Below are 20,214 nucleotides of genomic sequence, written 5' to 3'. Positions count from 1 at the left end.
TTGGGCAGAGTAAGGATTCCTCCCACCTGTGTGTCATCATCAAACACAGGTGTACCAGCTCAGTATGATTGCACACGTTTTTTTATACCTATTATGTTGGCTAAAACTGAACAAAAACTGTGTCCTTTTATGAATGAGAAAATATAGGAGAGAATTTTTAAAAACCTTTTGTCTTCCATAACTAAAGAGACTTGCTTTTTTTACTAGCCCCTGTTTTGAGAGCCGGTCAGATGTAGTTTTAGTCATATTGGGGAGGACAGTGTTTAAGCAGATACCAGAGCTCCCCATTATGAAATTCTTTCCTGACACCAGCCCCAACTAGGTCCCAGTAAGAAATAGATGCAGAGGACAACATCCTACAAAGGAAACCCTCATTGTTATCACAAAGCATATGATATAAAGGAGCCCTGGTCAAGCAGGATACCCCTTGGGGAGAGGATGTCTTTGCCCTGGACTAGGAATCAGGCAAGTGGTTTTCTTTCCCCTTCTCCTTTTTCACCTCCCACCCCCACAGAGAGGAAAAGCAGATCCAGAGAAGACATGCCCAGGAAGAGCGTTGAAGTCCCTGGGAACAAGGCTTAATTAAAATCATTAAATCTGACCCATCCATGTAGTACTCCTTGGCTTAAGGGTGGAATGAATAAAGCAAAGAAAAGAGGACTGGGCAGGGTGGAGAAAGAAAGGGCCATGGCTATCCCCTAACAACCAGGATACAATGGCTCTGTAGGTAAAATCAGAGGTTTCAAGAAACATTTTGGAAGTGTAAAATATATTTTTTCTTAAAGAAATCTAGACTGTCACTCGAAGGAAGACAATATTGCATAGTAAGGCAAAAAAAATGTATCTGTGTTTCTTGAACATCCATGCTTCCTTAGTAATTCTTAGCACTGTACTCTAACCTTACAAGCAAATAATACCTAAAGAACATTGGATGGAACAGGTATGTATTTGGAGAAATCAGCCAGATGTGAGAATATGACAAATAATTCAAGCATCCAGAATAATTTAGAAGTTTTTAATGTGTTTCTCTATTATCATGTTATCTAATTTTATGTAAACTGCATTGTTCATCTTCAATTAATCCTTATCTTCGGGTTTGTTTTTTGTTTGTTTGTTCGTCTGTTTTTCTTTTCAGCCCCACTGTGTTCTCCTTGCCTCAAAAGAAAACTCGGCACCTGTTAAACTTGGAGGCTTTGGGGTAGCTATTCAATTAGGGGAGTCTGGACTTGTAGCTGGAGGTAAGACTGCTTTAAAAAAAAAATTCTTCAAAACCTGGTCACTTGCGACTGGTATAAAACTTTCAAGCTACATATTAGCCCAACCTCAGTGTTTCATACCTCATTCCACCCCACCCCAACTCCCAAAAAGCATCATCAGATAGTTTTTAATTTAATAACTCTGTAGTCATAACTAGAATTTTAGTCCCTTAAGAATAGACTCTTTTTTCTCTTTGTACCTCCAATACTTAAGAGACTGTACGAGATTAAAACAGTGTTCAAAGAAAATAAGTTTGAGGCATAGTGCCTTTTAAAGTTGAACTGGCCAAATGAAGTCAAATCTAAAATGTGTAGATTAGCCACTTCCTGGTTTACACTGATGGCTAATTTTTAATTTCATACTGTTTTCCTTTTTCCATTTATCAAAGAATCCTGCTCAAGCCATCAGCCTGTATATTAGCAAAGAATAAGCAGATGTGAATGCAGGCTGATTTTATTATTAGCCAAAGCAAAACATAATTTTTAAATTCCCATGTCAGTATAAAAAGAAAAAAGTTACAAATTATATAATCTTACACAGCACATTTCATATAACTCAATTCCTTATAGCTAGAACATCAAGCAGTAACAACATAGACCATCTTCAGAAAAATGAGCCATAGGTCATAGTTGTAATTTTTTTTGTTTTTTCAGACAATGTCTTGCTCTGTCACCCAGGCTGGAGTGCACAGTGGCACGATCATGGCACACTGCACTGCACCCTTGACCTTCCAGGCTCAAGTGATCCTCCCACCTCAACCTCCCGAGTAGCTAGGATCATAGGCGTGTGCCACCATACCTAGCAAACTTTTTTTATTTTTAGTAGAGGCAAGGTCTCACTACATTGCCCAGGCTGGTCTCAAACTCCTGGGCCTAAGCAGTCCTCCTGCCTCAGCCTCCCAAAGTGCTGGGATTACAGGTGTAAGCCACTGCACCCAGCCAATAGTTGTATTCTTTAAATAATTTTTTCACCACAATGCCCTCTAAAATTAAATTACATTCAAATTTTCTTTTAGTTTCACATTCTTTTCCAGTTAATCATTTCCAATAATATGCAAAACTGCAAGCTGAGTATAGTTTCAAAGAATGCTAATTTTTTCCCCTAATTTAAAACTTTCTGTTAGTGATTGCAAGACTGACCAAAGGGTCAGGTAGTAAAGCACAGTTTAATCATAGAATCTCAGGACTCCAAAGGGCCTTAACTTCTCCAGTCTTGTAACTAATGATTGAATTCTTCCATAATATTCCCAAGAAAAGATTGAGTTCTGGTATTAAACCTCAGAGAGCAAAGTAGTCACTACATCCCAAGACAGTTCATTTCATTTTTGGACGACTCCTTAAGTATTAAAAAGCTCATCTTTGCATCTTTCTGTAACTTCTACCCAGTCATCCTAATCCTGACTTTTGAAACCACTCTGAACAATTTTCATCCTTCCGTATGATAACCGTTCATCTGTTTGTAGACAACTACCATGTCCCCCTAGGTCTTATCCAAGTTAACTTCCCTAGGGTGATTTGGCCATTCTTCATATAAACTGGTTCAAAATCTCTTCAGTATCCACAAAGTACAGGGCCTGAACTGAACACTGTAACTACAGGTAGTACAGTACAGCCGATCCAGTGCACAGTAGCATTGGGCTATCACTTTTTTGTGTTCTGGGCCTTAAATTTCCCTCGAGTTCCCCAAATTGCATTAGCTTTTTGGACAACTACATAGCACTGATGGTTCATACTGATCTTGTAATCAAGTGAAAATCCTAAATTATTTTTTAAACAAATGTCACTGTTAAGCTAACTCTCTCAATTCTGGTACTTATACAGATCATTTCTATGTTAAGACTACGTAATTATAACAAATAATTTCTGATGATTATATTACCAAGGTTAATGGGATGAAATGAAATGAATTTATTTTATATGTTATATACTGGCCATATATAATGACTTTGTTTCTGTTGCTCTGGATCTATATCCTGTTGGTATTTAGAATGTCATGTTCTTCGTATTTTATTGTACATCTTGACTGGGGGGGGGAAATAGATGCATTATGTTTACCTGGACATTTTCTCCATATTAATCTTTTTCTAAAGTCCATGAACCTTTCACCTAAATTGTTTATTTTTAAAGCTAATTTTGAACTCCCCCCCACCGCCCACCGCCGGTATGTCAGTATTCAAAATTTATTTTTCTCCATGCTTCTAGAATTAAAATACTTCCTGATGGTCAAAATATTGTCATTTCTTAGCACACCTTTTTTTGTATTCTTGAAATAACTGAATGTTATGTTTTAAAAAATAGAATATGAATAAATTAGAGATAAATTATTTCTCTTAGAAAAAGCTTTTCTGCTGTTTAAGGTACTTTTGAAATTTTGGTAATTAAGGTTGGGCACGGTGGCTCACGCCTCTAATTCCAGCACTTTGGGAGGCTGAGGCGGGCAGATTGAGCCCAGGAGTTCAAGACCAGCCTGGGCAACATGGCGAAACCCCATTTCTCCAAAAAGATGCAAAAATTAGCCAGGCATGGTGACAAGAGCCTGTATTCCCAGCTGCATGGGAGGATCGCTTGAACCCAGGAGGCAGAGGCTGCAGTGAGCTGAGATCGCACCACTGCCCTCCAGCCTGAGCAACAGAGCAAGACCCTATCTCAAAAAAAAAAAGAAAGAAATTCCGTCAATCATTTAATTATTTATCAACTTTAAAGCAGAAAGCCATTTTCCTGTCAGTTTGAAATCCCAGTCCCTAGTCCTCCAAATAGAAAGGAATTCATTTCTTTATATGTTGCATATAGTAAAAATCATTTAAACATATTTACACTCCCCCTACCTGAAACTCAGCTATTTAGGAAACTTACTTATCCAGAATACAACTAGAAACCTAGAAAATAACTATAATAGCAGCAAAATTATTCCTACCCTTAAAAATCCACTCATGCTCCTCACAATTGAGCATCTAAAGACACTCTCTAAGGCTGACTTGCTCCCATGTTTTAAAAAGTTGTATAGATTCGTGTTCCTTCATACCTTGCACATGCTATTCCTTCTAGTTGGAGTGCCTTTTGTTATTTTATCTATCTGGTTAACTCCTACTGTTCTGGAAGGCTGAGCTAACAATTATCTCCTCTTTAAAGCAGGCTTACCTTCACCATCCCGGGTTGGATAGCCCTATTCCTTCTCTCTATATTCCCATAACTATCTGGGCTACATATCTCCATGTAGCATTGGATGCAGGGACTTACATCAAAGACTGTGATTTGTAAGAGTAAGGGGGACCATGGCTGAGGGTATCTAGGACCTAGCAAGCACTTAGGAAATTGCTATTAAATGAAATAAACTGGTTGCTAGTCATGTTCTAGTTAATAGCAGATTATAAAAGCAACAAATTAGGAGAACGCAGAACTAAAGCATAGTGAGAGAAAAGAAATAAAAGCCTGACAAAAATATATATGATATATACTGAGCAGACACCAAAACTTGGAAAGCGCAACAGCCTTTCAATATGAAAGAAATCAACTCTTGCATACCTCTGAAGTTCCTGAGGGTGCTTTCTGTTCTACAGCCTAGGTCTTTAATCAGTATCTACAATGACAACTCTGAGTCATCAAGAAAAGGTTAAATTATGAGCAGCATTCTGTGTAAAAGAAGTCAGGAAATTGTAGAAAGCCATACAAAATTATTTAACTAAGGTGGGCACTGTGACTCACACCTGTAATCCCAGCTACTTGAGAGGCCAAGGCAGAAGGATCGCTTGAGCCCAGGAGTTTGAGACTAGCCTGGGGAAAATAGTGAGACTCTGCAAAAAAATTATTAAAACAAAAAGGATTGTGCGCATAAAGATTCAAATCACAATGTATTTAAAAATGTAGCTATTCAGAACAATTCTCCCCCTGAGATTCTGGTAGGAAGGTTTTATTGTATTATCAAAATATATAATATTTAAATATTTGTCCAAAATATCTCAAACTGCCATTTAATTTAGTTTGCTAATTTGTTTCCTTTTCTTAAAATTTTCTGGTCAAAGTCCTAAAAGTCAAGAAGAAGTATCAGCAAAAACAAGGATTTTTAGGAAGTTGGTGTATATTAAAGATTAACTCCAGTCCTTTTTACCTTCTACTGATTTACATGAAATAAAAGAGCATTCCTCTACATTCTTTCTACCATGGTTTTTCCCCTATCATCTATGAGCAAATTATTGAACCAAACAACAGGCATCTTCCCGAAGATTGAACACTAATTCTCCAGAATTGGGTAGTCTTCGTCTAGCTAAATGGAGAGAACCTTCTCAGGATGGCTGGGACTGGCCGTGGTCGCTCTGATTATTCCCAAGTTAAGGCCCCCATTTTGAGCAGCTTGGCCCAGGAAGTGGTAGGAGTCAAGTTGAGTTTCAAAGCATCATCCAAACTGTCAGCAGGTACCTAACTGGTACCCTGGTACCAATTGAATGATACTGGTTTCCCCTACTCCTGCTAGCTCCTGTCCATCAGAACAAGGCTAATTCTCCAGTGGCCCCTCCCTGTCCAGGCTATTAATGAAGTATGGAAGGCTTAGTTCCCATCCCTGCAGCTTCTTCATGTTACTTGAGGAAGCAAAATGGGGCAATACAGAAATAAAAGTATTTCTCTAGCCAGGTCCTTCTAGTCAATAGTTTTCACTGATCTATCGTACATTTTAAATGAAAATATTTTCACTACTGGAACCCTGAACTTAAGCTTTTCTATTATGGGGGGAGGAAGGGAAACCATATGATCTGCAGCAAAGGTACATCCTGATACACAAGCTAAGAGCTCTTTTATCTTTCTGCATCCCAACTGAGTTTGATAATCATGAACAGAACTTGATATATTCTCTCTAGCTGAACCAGAAGATCTCTAAGGTCTTTTAAAACCACAGTTCTGAGTTCTAGATAAAGTATTGCACAATCTTCAAACTAAAAATTATCTTGAACTCAGTATGATGAAAGAGAGAGACAGAGGGAGGAAGGGAGGTGGCTGGGCTTGCATATATCTAGAAGAGCTGCCAAGTCTAGTGGGCAGTGCCCCATCCCACGGTGATCTTCCTGCAGGGTACAAGCCTTTCATTCCACAATAGAAGACTTCTTTTGGGATACTGAGTTAAAGATAGTTATGAATGTGCAAACAGCTAGTATCAGATTCCTTACAGAAAGCTAATTTTTGATAGAGAAACAAAAGAAAACTCTTTAAAGAAGATGAAAGTCAAAGAGGATTGAATGGGAGGAGCTTCATAATTTTGCTTTTGTTTATGCCATATATTTGCTCTCATTCTCTTCATATGTTAATGTTAGGAGGAAGCTAAAAACTCCTACTATAACAAAATATTACTAACTATTGTTAATTGCTATAATTAACCCATAAAATCAACTGAACAGGATTTCAGAGTCAAATTCATATTTCAAATAACAGTTCTCAGCATTTGGTTTCATTGGGGAATTTCCATTTGGCAGTCAAGTCATCTTTTTTCCACCGATTTTTTTCTCATGACTTCCTGCCCCCTCCTCTCCTTTCCCCTGCCTCTGCCTCTGCCCAGGGTAGGCCTCCCAACTCTTTCCTAGACAGCTACAGGCTCTGCCTGTTGACTCTTTCACCTGCCTCTGCTCTATATATTTGGTGACTTTCAACCATGTGAAAATTAGAAAATTTAAACTTCTTCATGAGGTAAGAACCACATAAATACCTACTACGTAGCATGCAGAATTCAATAGGGAGTGCCAATGTACAAGACAGAATACCTATTCTGGGCTCAATGTTTTCAGGAAGCAATTAGATAAGTAATTTTTTTCACCTATGTGAACTTGATTTTATGGAAAGGTGGAGGAGTGGTGAGAGTATATGTATTGGTAAACTTTTTATTTGGATTGTTATTGTTCTATTATTTTTAGTTTTCAAGTGAAAATCCCATTTTATGTAAACATTTTCCCTTAATGTTGTTTTAAATGTAGGACGTGTTGGAACACCTCATTTTATGGCACCAGAAGTGGTCAAAAGAGAGCCTTACGGAAAGCCTGTAGACGTCTGGGGGTGCGGTGTGATCCTTTTTATCCTGCTCAGTGGTTGTTTGCCTTTTTACGGAACCAAGGAAAGATTGTTTGAAGGCATTATTAAAGGAAAATATAAGGTAATGCATCATGAACATTTTCTTTTTCCATTGAGATTAATTTATCCTGAAAAATGTTTTTTTGAAGTTACTGTCTGTCTTTGCCCACTAATTGACTGCCAGGTAGTTACCCCATCAGAGAAAAGGTCTTTGCTTACATCATTGATCCAGTGGCCTTGGTAGGCAACATAGGCCTCAAGTAAATTTCTGAGTCATTGTCAGCTGAGCTATCACCCTGGTGAAGAAAACATTTATGAACCTTCTTTGTGTAATTTGAGAAAGGGGCTTCATTTTTAAAGCCTTCTGCTTAATTTGTAAAGTTAAAATGGAATTTCATCCAGGTATAATTTTAGTCATTCTTTATCTTAATTTTAAATTTAGGCCAGCACAGCTGAAAACATTTGCCATTTACATTCCAGGATAAACTGAAATGCCAGGATGACAACTGCATTTCATGATACAATATAGAGGCATTTCAGTGTGGCTTAAACATTCCTATTCTTCTTTGGCTATTAGGTGTTGGCAGCCTCATGTACTATCACAGACTTGTGATTAGTAAATCATTACTTTAACTAGTAAAAAATTGAAAATTCATTACTGACATTATGAATAGCTATATCACAAACACCTAAGGACTTCTTGGAAATAAGTAAGCTTAAAGTTGATTTCACTACCCCAGATTTTAGACTCCTTTGCCCTGTCCCACAAGATACAACTGACAGTGACTAGGAGGCTGGGCATGGGAAGCATGGGGATGTGTGTGTCTGGATATCAGGTTAAGGCTGTTTAAGTTGGGGAAATTCTTTTTCCTCTCATTATTACTGAAACTCATACTTTCTATTCAACCTCATCACTGTTTCATTTTCAGCCATGACTGACAACATAAAACCAAAAACATCTGTATGTAACACTGGACTGTAAAACTATGAGGCCCCTAAAGTTTTATCTTCAATTCCTCGGTAATGTTAGAATTTTATATGGGACTTGGAAAAATAAAATTTAAAAAGAAGAAAAGTAAAGTGGTTCCAGAGTTACAGTCTTATCCTTTTAAGCCATAACTGAAGTTTATGGAGATGAGAATGGTATATACTTTTGTTGGTTTATTTACCTCACTCACCATCAGTTTATGAGTGCATATAAGTTTGTCTTTTGTTTTAGTTAGTTTAAGATATATACCAAAACTCTGTTAACAGAGAAAGATGTTTTCAGTGTAGCATTTTCTGCTCCTCCCAGAGTCAGTTGGCCACTGGGGAATAAAATCAATACTTCTCAGGTAACTAAATGTCTCAGGAAACTGCTTGTAAGTAGTCATCCCTCTTCAATCCAGGGAAGTTGTAAGTTGCTCTCAGGAATGCACAGCCAAATTCTGGTTGAATTTAGCCAAGTGAAATCACAGATACTAACGTTTTAAAAGAAACATGATTAGTGATACATCAGCATAATAATAATACTAGCAATAATGATAGCTAACTCAGGCATAGCACATAGCATAGCATACTTTACATAAGTAAAGTGCTTAGAATAGTTTAATTCATTTAACCCTCACAGCAACTTGTGAGGTAGGTACCATATAATAATAATCCCCCACCTGCATTTTTGAGTTATAGGCATTTGCTAATAATAGAATTCTTCCTTTGTGTTTGTTCAGTTAACTTCCTAGTTTCCAAGGCAATGTGCTTCATTCCAACAGACTCTGGTATTTTATTTCGTCTATTTTTAAAACATTGAATAGTTATTTTTGTTTCTTGGTAAAAAGACTTAGACTATTCACATATGTGCAAAAATTAAGTCATTTAAAAATTCCCTCTTCCTAGTATTATAGTAAGTCAGATGGATGGTGGCAGCTACATCATAATTTTTTTTTGTACCTGGGGTTTGAAGCTTTGAGGTTAATAATTTATTTACTTTTTTACTTGGCTAACCTCACCTCTCATTTATCTTCAGGACTTTCCTTACAAAAGGCCTAGGTTTTCACCACCTTAGTTTGAAGTATAGATCCATCTCTACCATCTATGATGAATCTCGGCCTTTTTCTTTTAGTATACTGTCATATGATTCTGTCAGCATTTATTTTTCTATCTTTTATTATCAAAAATTTCAAACAAAAATAGTAGAGAGAATAGTATAATGAGCTCCCAGCTTCAGTAACACAGACAATCTTGTTTTATCTGTATTCAACATATTATTACATTATTTTAAAGCAGATCTCAGCTGGGCTCACTTGAGCTTAGGAGCTCAAGACCAGCCTGGGCAACATAGGGAGACCTGGTCTCTACAAAGAGTACAAAAATTAGCCAAGTGTGGTGGCACACACTTGTAATTTCAGCTACTTGGAAGGCTGAGGTGGCAGGATTACCTAAGCCTGGGAGGTCAAGGCTGCAATGAGCCATGATCACACCACTGCACTTCAGCCTGGGCAGCAGAGCAAGACCCTGTCTTCCCAAAAAAAAAAAAAAAATAGATTTCAAAAAAATTATTTCATCACCTTGGTGGTTCTTTTTTGAGACAGTCTTGCTCTGTCACCCAGGCTGGAGTGCAGTGGCACGATCTTGGCTCACTGGAACCTCCCCCTCCCAAGTTCGAGTGATTCTCGTGACTTAGCCTCCCGAGTAGCTGGGATTACAGGCGCATGCACCACGACACCCAGCCAATTTTTGTATTTTTAGTAGAGACGGGGGTTTCACCATGTTGGCCAAGCTGGTCTCAAACTCCTGGCCTCAAGTGATCCACCTGCCTCGGCCTCCTAAAGTGCTGGAATTACAGCTGTGAGCCACCGCGCCCGGCCGCATTTCATCACCCTAATGGTTCTGAGCAAAAGAACTATTAACAAAATTCTTGATCTCTATGGATATTTTAAAGAAAAGTTTGATGACACCTTTTAAATGCAGTACTTTTTTTTTCTTTTTTTACCTCCAGCAGTTGCAAATGTGAGACCCACATTAGAAAGTACTGTTTCACTGGAGTATATGCTAACACTTAACCTCAATTAACTTCTTTGTAAAGGGCAAAAATATATTTCCCAAACCATATATAAGAAGTGTAATGTCATATCATTATTACAGGTAACCAGTTAGTATATACACAGCAAGATTCTAAGCTGCTATGGGTTTGGTATTCAAATAAGTAAGATTGTTTTATAGCCTTATTTTGTTCCCCCGTATAGATTCAATCCCCCAATTTGTTTTAGCTACTCTTCTCAGCTGAAGGAATAGAAAATCCTGTATTGGACTGTCTTGTAAAAAGGACAAGGGAGTATCCTTCTAAACCTCTACTCATTTCAGAAATCTTACCACCCCTTTCAGATGATTTCTCAACCACTTTGTCAAGGAAAAATTATTCAGACTTTAAAGAGCACATTCGCTCCAGGATAGGGAGAGGAAACAAGTCTACCCAAGCCCTGTCTAATCACTTACCTCATTTCAAACTGGTCGGTTGACCACAATTTCACTAGGATGAAAAGTGTGGGATTTCATCCCTCCCAAAGTGTGGGATTACAGGCATGAGCCACTGTGCCCGGCTGGATAATGATAATTAAACAGCCTCATGGCATTGGTCTTAATGGGATTTGACAAGCAGAAGTGGCTACTATTTGAAATTCTGCCTGTTGGGGGGAAAAATGAAGCACACTTCAATTTTAAGGGCTATCCGCAACATAAAGACACTTTTCACTCCCCATCTTCAAGTACAAAGTCTCACATTAGTCAGAGCTAATGCTAGCCCTTGCTCAAATTGTGATGATTCATTTATACTGCAGTGCAAGTACTGCAGTTTCATTTGGCTTTAAAATGTTGTGGAGTTTATTCTTCATCTTTCTTCCTTAGAAGGTGATGTAGGTCTCTGCCTGTTAAAGCCATGGCTTTGCTTGAAGGTCCTGGCACTGGGTAGCTCACATAAACTCACCCCATCAGTAAACCTGTTGATATTGAACAAGGAATGAGACCCTACTCTGTCTCTGTCTCCTTTCCCCACTTGCCTTCCCAACCCCATGCCCTAACCACTCTGATTTTTTTTTTAATGATTCTGGGTCTCAGACATATCCCTTTTCCCAGGAGCCTTCTAGCACTTGGCTCACAGATCCACAGCCTTTCTCATAAGTCCTGTGTCTTTTGAACAATTCATAATTATTTTTGTTTGATTTTAATCAATATACCATGTGGCTTAGTTGTCTCATCTCTAAAAGAGACAAAAGTAACTTCACTGAGGACAGTATTCAAGCAACTCTGTTATTCTGTGGGACCTACGGTAGTAGAATACTTTTTCCTAAACACCGAAATTGATATGCAGTGACCAAAATATCCTATTAAAAACTTTGCATAGTTCACAATTATTGCTAACCTCGATTTTTAAAAACATATCTTAAAAATATTTCTTTAAAAATTTTAAGTTTTATTTTAGTTCTTTCTAGATCGATGTATTCTAGTCTCCCTAGCTAAGGATCTAAAGATAGAAACTGGAATAATGAACATTCTAGTCTTCAATTATTGAAAATATTATCACTTACATAACAAGAATATGGGTATGGAATATTTACTAACACAAATTCTTATGTAGTAAAGAACAACAGAAGAATTGCATTTGTCCTTTTCTTAGAATGCAAGCCTTTAGAATCAAATTTCTGTTCTTTGCTCTCAGAATTTTATTCACATTGAAGCAATATAGGAATATTAAATAATAGTGAATGTTAATGTCTCATTTAAGGTAACTATGTAGTTTTCCTTTCCTCCTCCTCAGATGAATCCAAGGCAGTGGAGCCATATCTCTGAAAGTGCCAAAGACCTAGTACGTCGCATGTTGATGCTGGATCCAGCTGAAAGGATCACTGTTTATGAAGCACTGAATCATCCATGGCTTAAGGTACATGAGCATTCACAGGTCACCTTCTACACTTTGTCTGAACACTTCCAGTGACAGGAATGCATTGCTCTATGAGATGGTCCTTTTTACCGTTTCTTTTTTCGGAGCAGTTTTCATTAGTTTTTTTCATCTTGTTTGCTGTTCCTGCACATCATCTGTGAACATCTGAATAGAAGACATACCATTTGAGTGTCATGCAGCTATCAGAGGGTAAAAAACAGGATTAAGACAGAATATATCAGGGGAAGGCCTCTTTGTTCTCTGCCAACATGTGTTCCAAAGATATGCAACATCAACAACTGAAGTAATACCATGTTATAATAAATTAACTATCTTTATTTTGGGTGTGACTGTGTGCTTTATAGCATTAACTATTTTTCAGTAGATACTAGGTATAAATTTTCTGTCTTAGGAAAACGGCAGGTTTTTTTTTTTTTTTTTAGACAAGGTCTGACAACATTGCCCAGGCTGGAGTACAGTGGCACCATCTCTACTCACTGCAACCTCTGCTCCTGGGCTCAATCGATCCTCCCACTTTAACCTCCCCAGTAGCTGGGAGCACAGGCATGCAGTACCACACCTGGCTAATTTTTGTATTTTTTGTAGAGATGGGGGTTTCACCATGTCGCCCAGGCTTGTCTCAAACTCCTGGACTCGAGCGATCTGCCCGCCTTAGCTTCCCAAAGTGCTGGGATTACAGGCATGAGCCACTGCGCCCAGCCAAAAGGCAGATTTTAAAAGTTCATTTTATATCCCATCTTGCCAGTGAGTATTAAGGAAAATTATAACTTGGGACAGCAGTGAAACAGTACTTTTTGATTAAAACATTATACAGCCCAATAATTCCAGGCAATTTTCATTTTAGATGTTAGAAAAACTAACACTTGGAGAGGTTAAGAATTTGCGCCAAGTTGGCCGGGTGCGGTGGCTCATGCCTGTAATCTCAGCACTTTGGGAGGCCAAGGTGGGTGGATCACAAGGTCAGGAGTTTGAGACCGGCCTGGCCAGTATGATGAAACCCCATCTCTACTAAAAGTACAAAAATTAGCCTAGCGTTGTGGCGGGTGCCTGTAGCCCCAGCTACTGAGGAGGCTGAAGCAGGAGAATAGCTTGAACCCGGGAGGCAGAGGTTGCAGTGAGCCAAGATCGTGTCACTATACTCCAGCCTGGGTGACAGAGCGAGTCTCCGTCTCCCAAAAAAAAAAAAAAAGAATTTGCACCAAGTCACAGAAGTTGTCAGTGGTGGAACCAGGATTCTAATTCAGCCTGCCACTACCCTTTGATTTGTGCACTAGATCCTATCCCTTTTTATTTGACCACATTGACCCAACAACTTCCTCCCTTCCTGCATCATCAGAGTTCTCTCTCTGTTGGATCTAACATGCTATAGGTTATTTGTATTATACACACTCTTATATAGACATAATACCTTCTCCTGACCCTACAACCCCCTCCAGGTTTTGCCCCTATTCTTTGCTTCCCTTGACAGCAACTCCTGAAAAGAGTTGTATAGACTACTCACATTGTTCAGTTTCCCATTCCTTTCCCATGAACCCAGTCTAGTCAATATCACAATCTTATTTATTCCACTAAAACAGCTCTGGTCAAGTCACTACTGACCTTCATGTTGCTAAGTCCAGTGTTCAAATCCCAGGGCTTGTGCTTGGCCTGTCAGCAACATTTGACATCCATCCTTCTGAAACACTGTCTTCTCTGGGCTTCTGGAACACCTGCTCTCTTGGTTGTCCTTCTACCTCCTGGTTGCTCCTTCTCAGATCCTACTGATTCTTCCTCATCTCCCCTCTCCCACCTCTTCACACTGGAATGCCATAGGCCTCCATCCTTGCTCCTCCTCTTTTTCTCTATTGAAGCTGAAAAAACTCAAACTGCTCTCACACCACACAGCAACAATCAATACAGAAGACTTCTGTGACCAGAAGTGTGGAGATTTCTTCCCACCAACAAGCAAGCAATCAACTCTGCAGCAGACTGCAGCTGGGTGTCCTCCCAACTAAATTCAAACACTATCTACCTGGAGATAGCATCAGATCCCACAGATTGAGGGCTCAGTCCCACAACCCTCACCTCTTCAGACACCAGTCATAAGTCCAGGCCGCTGAAACTTCTGCCAACCAACTACAAATTGGGGACACCACAGCCTCTTCCTCTTTGGGGTTGGTTAATTTGCTACAGCAGCTCACAGAATTCAGGGAAACATTTACTTATGTTTACCGGTTTGTTACAAGAGATATTACAAAGAATATAGATAAAGAGATGCACAGGACAAGTTATAGGAGAGGAGGGGAGCAGAGCTTCCATACCCTCCCCAGGCACAACACCTTCCAGGAACCTCCATGTGTACAGCTATTCAAAAGCTCCCCAAATCCTGTCCTTTTGGGGTTTTATGGAGGCCTTATTACTATAGGCATGATTGATTAAACCATCGGCCATTGGTGATCAACTTAACCTTTGGTACCTCTCCCCTCCCCAGAGATTGAGGGGTGGGGCTGAAAGTCCCAACCCTCTAATCCTGCCTGGGTCTTTGTGACCCCATCCTGAAGCTGCCTAGAGGCTGCCAGCCATCAGACATCTTTGGCGTTTCTAAGGATTTTAGGAGTTGTATGCCAGGAAATGAGCTAGAGGACCAAATATATATTTCACAGTATACCTCTGGTCTTAAAACCTGGATTCCTTACATTAAAAAAATATGGGCCAATGTGGTGAAACCCCATCTCTACTAAAAATATAAAAATTAGCTGGGTGTGATGGCAGGTGCCTGTAATCCCAGCTACTTGGGAGGCTGAGGCAGGAGAATCACTTGAACCCAGGAGGCAGAGGTTGCAGTGAGCCAAGATCACGCCATAGCACTCCAGCCTGGGCTACAAGAGCGAAACTCTGTCTCAAACAAACAAACAAAAAAGAAATATAAAAGAATATATAATTCAAAAGACACTGCCACATTACTAGAATCTCATTCAGGCATTGATAATTAGTTCAGTCCATCATCATAATGTATGAATAGGTCTCCCAGCATGAGGCCACTCAGGTTTGCAGGCTTTCCATTGATCTTGCCAGGTTCTAAAAGCAGGAATGGTCTTGGTTTCACCGTTTCAGACACCTGATATAATTGAGCTAAGAAACAGTATCCTTTCTTGCTCTGAGTCTCTTTCAAGGTGTTAATGTAATGTGATAATGGATTTCCCTGAATTCGTAACACATGTATTTATTCCTTTACTCTCAGCTGTTAATTTTTTCCTCACTTTATTAATAACCTTTGGAAGAAACATTAAAATCAACATTGTGCTGGTCTAGATGGCAGACAGCAATATTAGTCTAGTAATTACCTCCTCCTCAGTCCACTCCCATGCAGGGAGACTAAGGTTACATAGGTGCCAATTTAGTGGACCGTTTTTACCACCAGGCAATATAGCTGCATTCACAATTAACCCGTTTTGCACAACCCACCCCCATCAGGTCCTTAGGAATTCTGACACAAGGTTTAAAAACATAGTTACAATTTCTTGTTTAGGAATCATCCCTGGTTCTAACACTGGTAGTTATGGCTCTGGTCCTAGAACCACTGCATAGGGAGGGGCAGGGGGAGTTTAGATGATATGGGAAAGAAGGAAAGAAAAAAGTATAGTCATTATATCAGCATACTCCCCTCTTGTCAAGAATTGCATAGTCATAACAGCATCCTCTACCACCCCCCTTCCCCAGATCAATCAGAAAAACAAAAGAATATCTAGTGGGGACACTCCTTTAGCCCCACTCATGTTGAGTGTGAGTACACACTGGTAAAGGCAAGTAAGCCAGCCCTTCCTGCTTTCATCTCCCCCTGTTTTAGACAACCAATGTTTTCATTGCCCATTTTAGTCTCTATCAAACTATTACTCTGAGAAGAATATCTCTGCCCACTGCTGGAACATTATGGGCTGTACCGTGTGTTCTTTGGCCTAAAGAAATGGTGTTCAGCTCTCCAAATATGTGCAATATCTTCTGTTCTGGCTTTTTTATGGTATTCTCATCATTCACATCTTTCACTGGGCAAGCAAAGCCCAGTCCAGAATCCATGTCTACTCCTGTCAAAACCCATCTGTGGCCTCCCAGGGTTACCAGCATCAGCCTCACTTGCCAGCTTGTTCAGGGCTTTCCCACCAGGGAAATCTGCCCCACAGCCATGGGCAGTGTCTGTCTCTTTTGCTGGCAGACAGAACAGTTCTTATTGGCATTTTGTGCCTGAAATGATACAAAAGAAACCTGTCTAGATGCAGCCCATCTCTGCACTGTTGCAGTACCCGTTTATCCACTCATTTGATGGACCCAGGTGGCCACCTCGAGGGAGCACACAGGGTTCTCTGCTTGTCAATATCAATCATTTTCCAAACCCAGAAAGAGGCTCTTATGATGGGCATCAACATATTCTACTTATTGCACCCCTCAAATTTCCATAGGGCCATTCTCCATATGGGCATCCCTTTAATAAATAGGCCAGGTTTCCACTGCCCTTCTGCCTGACCATGTGACCAGGCCACTGGTGACTGTCCATGAGTCAGTAAAAAACCAAACACGGGAGCTTTTGTTATTGTTCATTTCTTCAGAATGCAATTCAACTGCCAAGCTAATGTGATCTTACCTTCTTTGATCAAGAGTGGCATCCTTCCAAACAGGATGCTGTCGATTCACCTTGGAACTGTCATCCACACACCAAGCAGCTCTTCGTTGGTCAGTTGAGAGCTGTTCATGGGGCCCTGTCCAAGTGTCAGTAGAATCCCACAGTTCCTCACACAATTCCAGAGTCAGTCCTAGGGGAAAAGAGGCTCCCTGCTTGAGGATGTTTCCTCCTTGCACTTCCCGGAGAGGATGCTCCTGCATAAACCATTTCCATTTTATTATGGAACTATTCTGGGCGCTGCCATCCCCATTTGAATGTTTCTCTGACATCATGTGAGAAAGCATGGGTATTTCAGGTGTCAGGATCATTTTACGTCCTTCAGTCATTAGGGATAGTTTCAGTTAATGTCCCATAGCAAGGTAGTAAATGCACCGAGATGGAAATTCTCTAGTGCAAAGTCCTAGTAGTTGTCACTGGGAGATTCTCACAGACTTTGGCCATAAGCCCCAGTAAACATCCTGCAAAGGGGGAGCAGATGGAGAATTTGTCCCTACCAGCACTCCAGCTTCTCAACTCCACACTGTGTGAGCTCAAGCAATCTTACTGGTGCCTAGTTAGCATGTCCAATTAATATTTCTCGAAGTGCAGATTTACATTTCTTCTGTTTTACAATACTGGGTAGGGGAAGTGTTCTCCACCCAGTCATAATTATCCAGTTCCATAAAACATTTAGGTAAAGGAGACATAACTTATTTATGTATATCCTGTTTAAACATTCCAAATCTCATACTCCTATCAACCCTTACTTTTACCCTTTCTTGTTTAAAAAAAAAAAAAAAAAAAAAAGATGTTGAGTCCCCAACAGCAGGTTGAGCCAAGGGACCTTGCCCCTTTTGTCAATCTTTGTATTGATTAACCTGCCTCAACATTACTCCAAGTAACTGTTGGTCAGCTTTCTCACTGTAATCTCTGCCTTCTGACTTTTTCAATTTCTCCAAACTGGGGTGAATACAGCTAACCTGTTTGGAATCCCTTAACATTGGGAGAACAGCAGAAGCTCCCTACCAACCTTTGATAGTATTATATTGAGATCTTTGTTTTAACCCCATCGATTTCCACTTTATTCATCTCATTTCTTTTTATTTCTTTTTTATTTTTTTGAGACAGAGTCTTGCCCTGTCACCCAGGCTGGAGTGCAGTGGCGTAATCTCAGCTCACTGCAACCTCCGCCTCCCAGGTTCAAGCCATTCTCCTGCCTCAGCTTCCCGAGTAGCTGCGATTACAGGTGCCCGCCACCCTGCCTGGCTAATTTTTTTGTATTTTTATTAGAGAGGGGGTTTCACCATGTTTGCCAGGATGGTCTCAAACTCCTGAGCTCAGGTGATCCACTCGCCTCGGCCTCCCGAAGTGCTGGGATTACAGATGTGAGCCACAGCATCCGGCCCTATTCTTCCCATTTCTTATTAGCCCTCTAAAGATTCCACCCTGCTGGGATGAGTCCCATGATTCTCCTCTTTCTTTTTTCTCTTAGTTTCACCCCATCACTGTTTTCTTCATTCACCTTATTTATTAATAACCATTTAAACTTTCCACCTTCCTGGGATGAGTCCTGTGACTCTCCTCTCTGCCTTTCCACAGTCTTTTGTTAATTACGCTCATGTTTTCATTGGTGCCCATACAAAAGAGGCTCCCTTAGCCATAGCATTTACTACAGCCAGAGTAATGGATGTATTCAGTGAGTGAATATCTCAGTCATCATAAAGCCGGTCCCACATGGCCTACATAGGAACCAAATGAGCCGCTTCACCTGGGGTACTCCACTTGGCATTGATAGGTAGAGTTGGACAGTCTCTACCTTCTCAGGGTGTACAGACCTTACAGTGGCTTTTATTCCATTCACTAGGCTGACTGTTCCCTCAGGAATAACTCCCTGTGTGTCTGGATCACATTATACCCATTGTTGATTGTTCAATAGTGAGCTGTGGGTCCTGCATCAACCCAAACATGCCTGTCCACTCTGCAGCATTTAAAACCAAAGAAAGTGCCCTAAATTAGTTATTCTCACAATCCATTTTAGTAAAGGATTTTCAGTAAACTGATGATACCAATCTATGAAATGAGACAATTTCTTCACACTGTACCCTCTGGTTTCAGTAGTTTCTTGGTTTTGCCCTTCCCTCACATCAACTACCTTCGTGGTAACCACAGGTCATAGAGGTACTGTCATCCCTGTATAATTTTTCCTTTGGGGGTCAGCTTGAAGGCTAGTGGCCTGGGCTCAGATAGACTGAAATCTGAGCTTGGTCTAGCATCAAGGCCTCATCCAGCATTTGTTTCATTTCCGTTCAGCTATTACAGACAACCACCACCAAGGGAGTGAATATTTCATCTTTTTCTTACTAGTTTGCATATCCTTATGCATCCAGTGAACCAACTCCCTGAGTTGGATCCATCTCTAAATTCCACTGGTAACTTTTACCTTTAGTAATTGATTGCGACACAGTTGCAGCTCCAAACCATGGAAGACCACAATAATGAACCAGGAATCAAAGGTTCCTCATCTCCCACCCTTTCATTCTTTCTCTTCCCAAACCACATATTTCTGTGAGCCAGGGCCGTTCTAGCAAACCCTACTTCACTGACACTAACTGAAGGTGGAAAAACTCAGAACTGTTTTCCTCTGCTCTCGCACCACACAACAACAACAATCAACACACAAGACTTCTTTCACCAAATGTGTGGGGATTTCTCCCCGTTAAGAAGCAAGTAATCAGCCCTGCTGCTGGGCATTCTCTAATTCAATTCTGACACTATAGTATCACATCCCACAGTTTGAGGGCTTGGTCCCCAAGGCCTCCCCTTCCCACCCTTTCAGACACCAGTCACAAGTCCAGGCCTCCAGAATGTCAGACTGACTGGCTACAAATCAGAGATCCTACACCTGCTCTTTGGGTTCCATTAATTTGTTAGATCAGCTCACAGAAGTCAGGGAAACACTTTTACCATTGTGTTATAAAGAAAATTACAAAGGATACAGATGAAGAGATGCATTGATGTAGGTATAGGGGTGAAGTGGGAAGCTTCCATGCCCTCTGTGGATGCACCACCCTCCAGGAACCTCCATGTGTGCAGCTATCCGGAAACTCCCTGAACCCTGTCCTTTTGGGTTTCTATGGAGGCTTCATTACCATTGACCATTGGAGGTCAACTCAACCTTCAGCCCCTCTCCCCTCCCTGGAGGTTGGGGGTGGGGCCAAAAGTCCCAACCCTCTCATCCCTCCTTGGTCTTTCCTGTGACCACCCCTCATCCTGCAACTGCCTAGGGGCTGCCAGCCATCAGTCAGTCATTGGCATACAAAGATAGCCCTTACGCCATTCTA

General features: G+C 40.4%; 1 protein-coding gene across 20 annotated transcripts in view; it reads left to right on the top strand.

Moving 5' to 3' along the window:
* Nucleotides 1-20,214, top strand: part of CASK (calcium/calmodulin dependent serine protein kinase) — a 407,307-nt gene that overhangs the window by 254,010 nt on the left and 133,083 nt on the right. For all 20 annotated transcript variants that reach the window (XM_034949880.4, XM_063601767.1, XM_034949879.4 and 17 more), the window contains exons 6-8: nt 1,136-1,238; nt 7,211-7,386; nt 12,097-12,219. In XM_034949880.4, the coding sequence (XP_034805771.1) occupies nt 1,136-1,238; nt 7,211-7,386; nt 12,097-12,219 (402 nt within the window). The remainder of the gene's footprint in view (nt 1-1,135; nt 1,239-7,210; nt 7,387-12,096; nt 12,220-20,214) is intronic.

This window comes from Pan paniscus, chromosome X (genome assembly GCF_029289425.2).
Source record: "Pan paniscus chromosome X, NHGRI_mPanPan1-v2.0_pri, whole genome shotgun sequence".
Lineage (NCBI taxonomy): Eukaryota > Metazoa > Chordata > Mammalia > Primates > Hominidae > Pan > Pan paniscus.
This window is presented reverse-complemented; position numbering and strand designations above follow the sequence as displayed.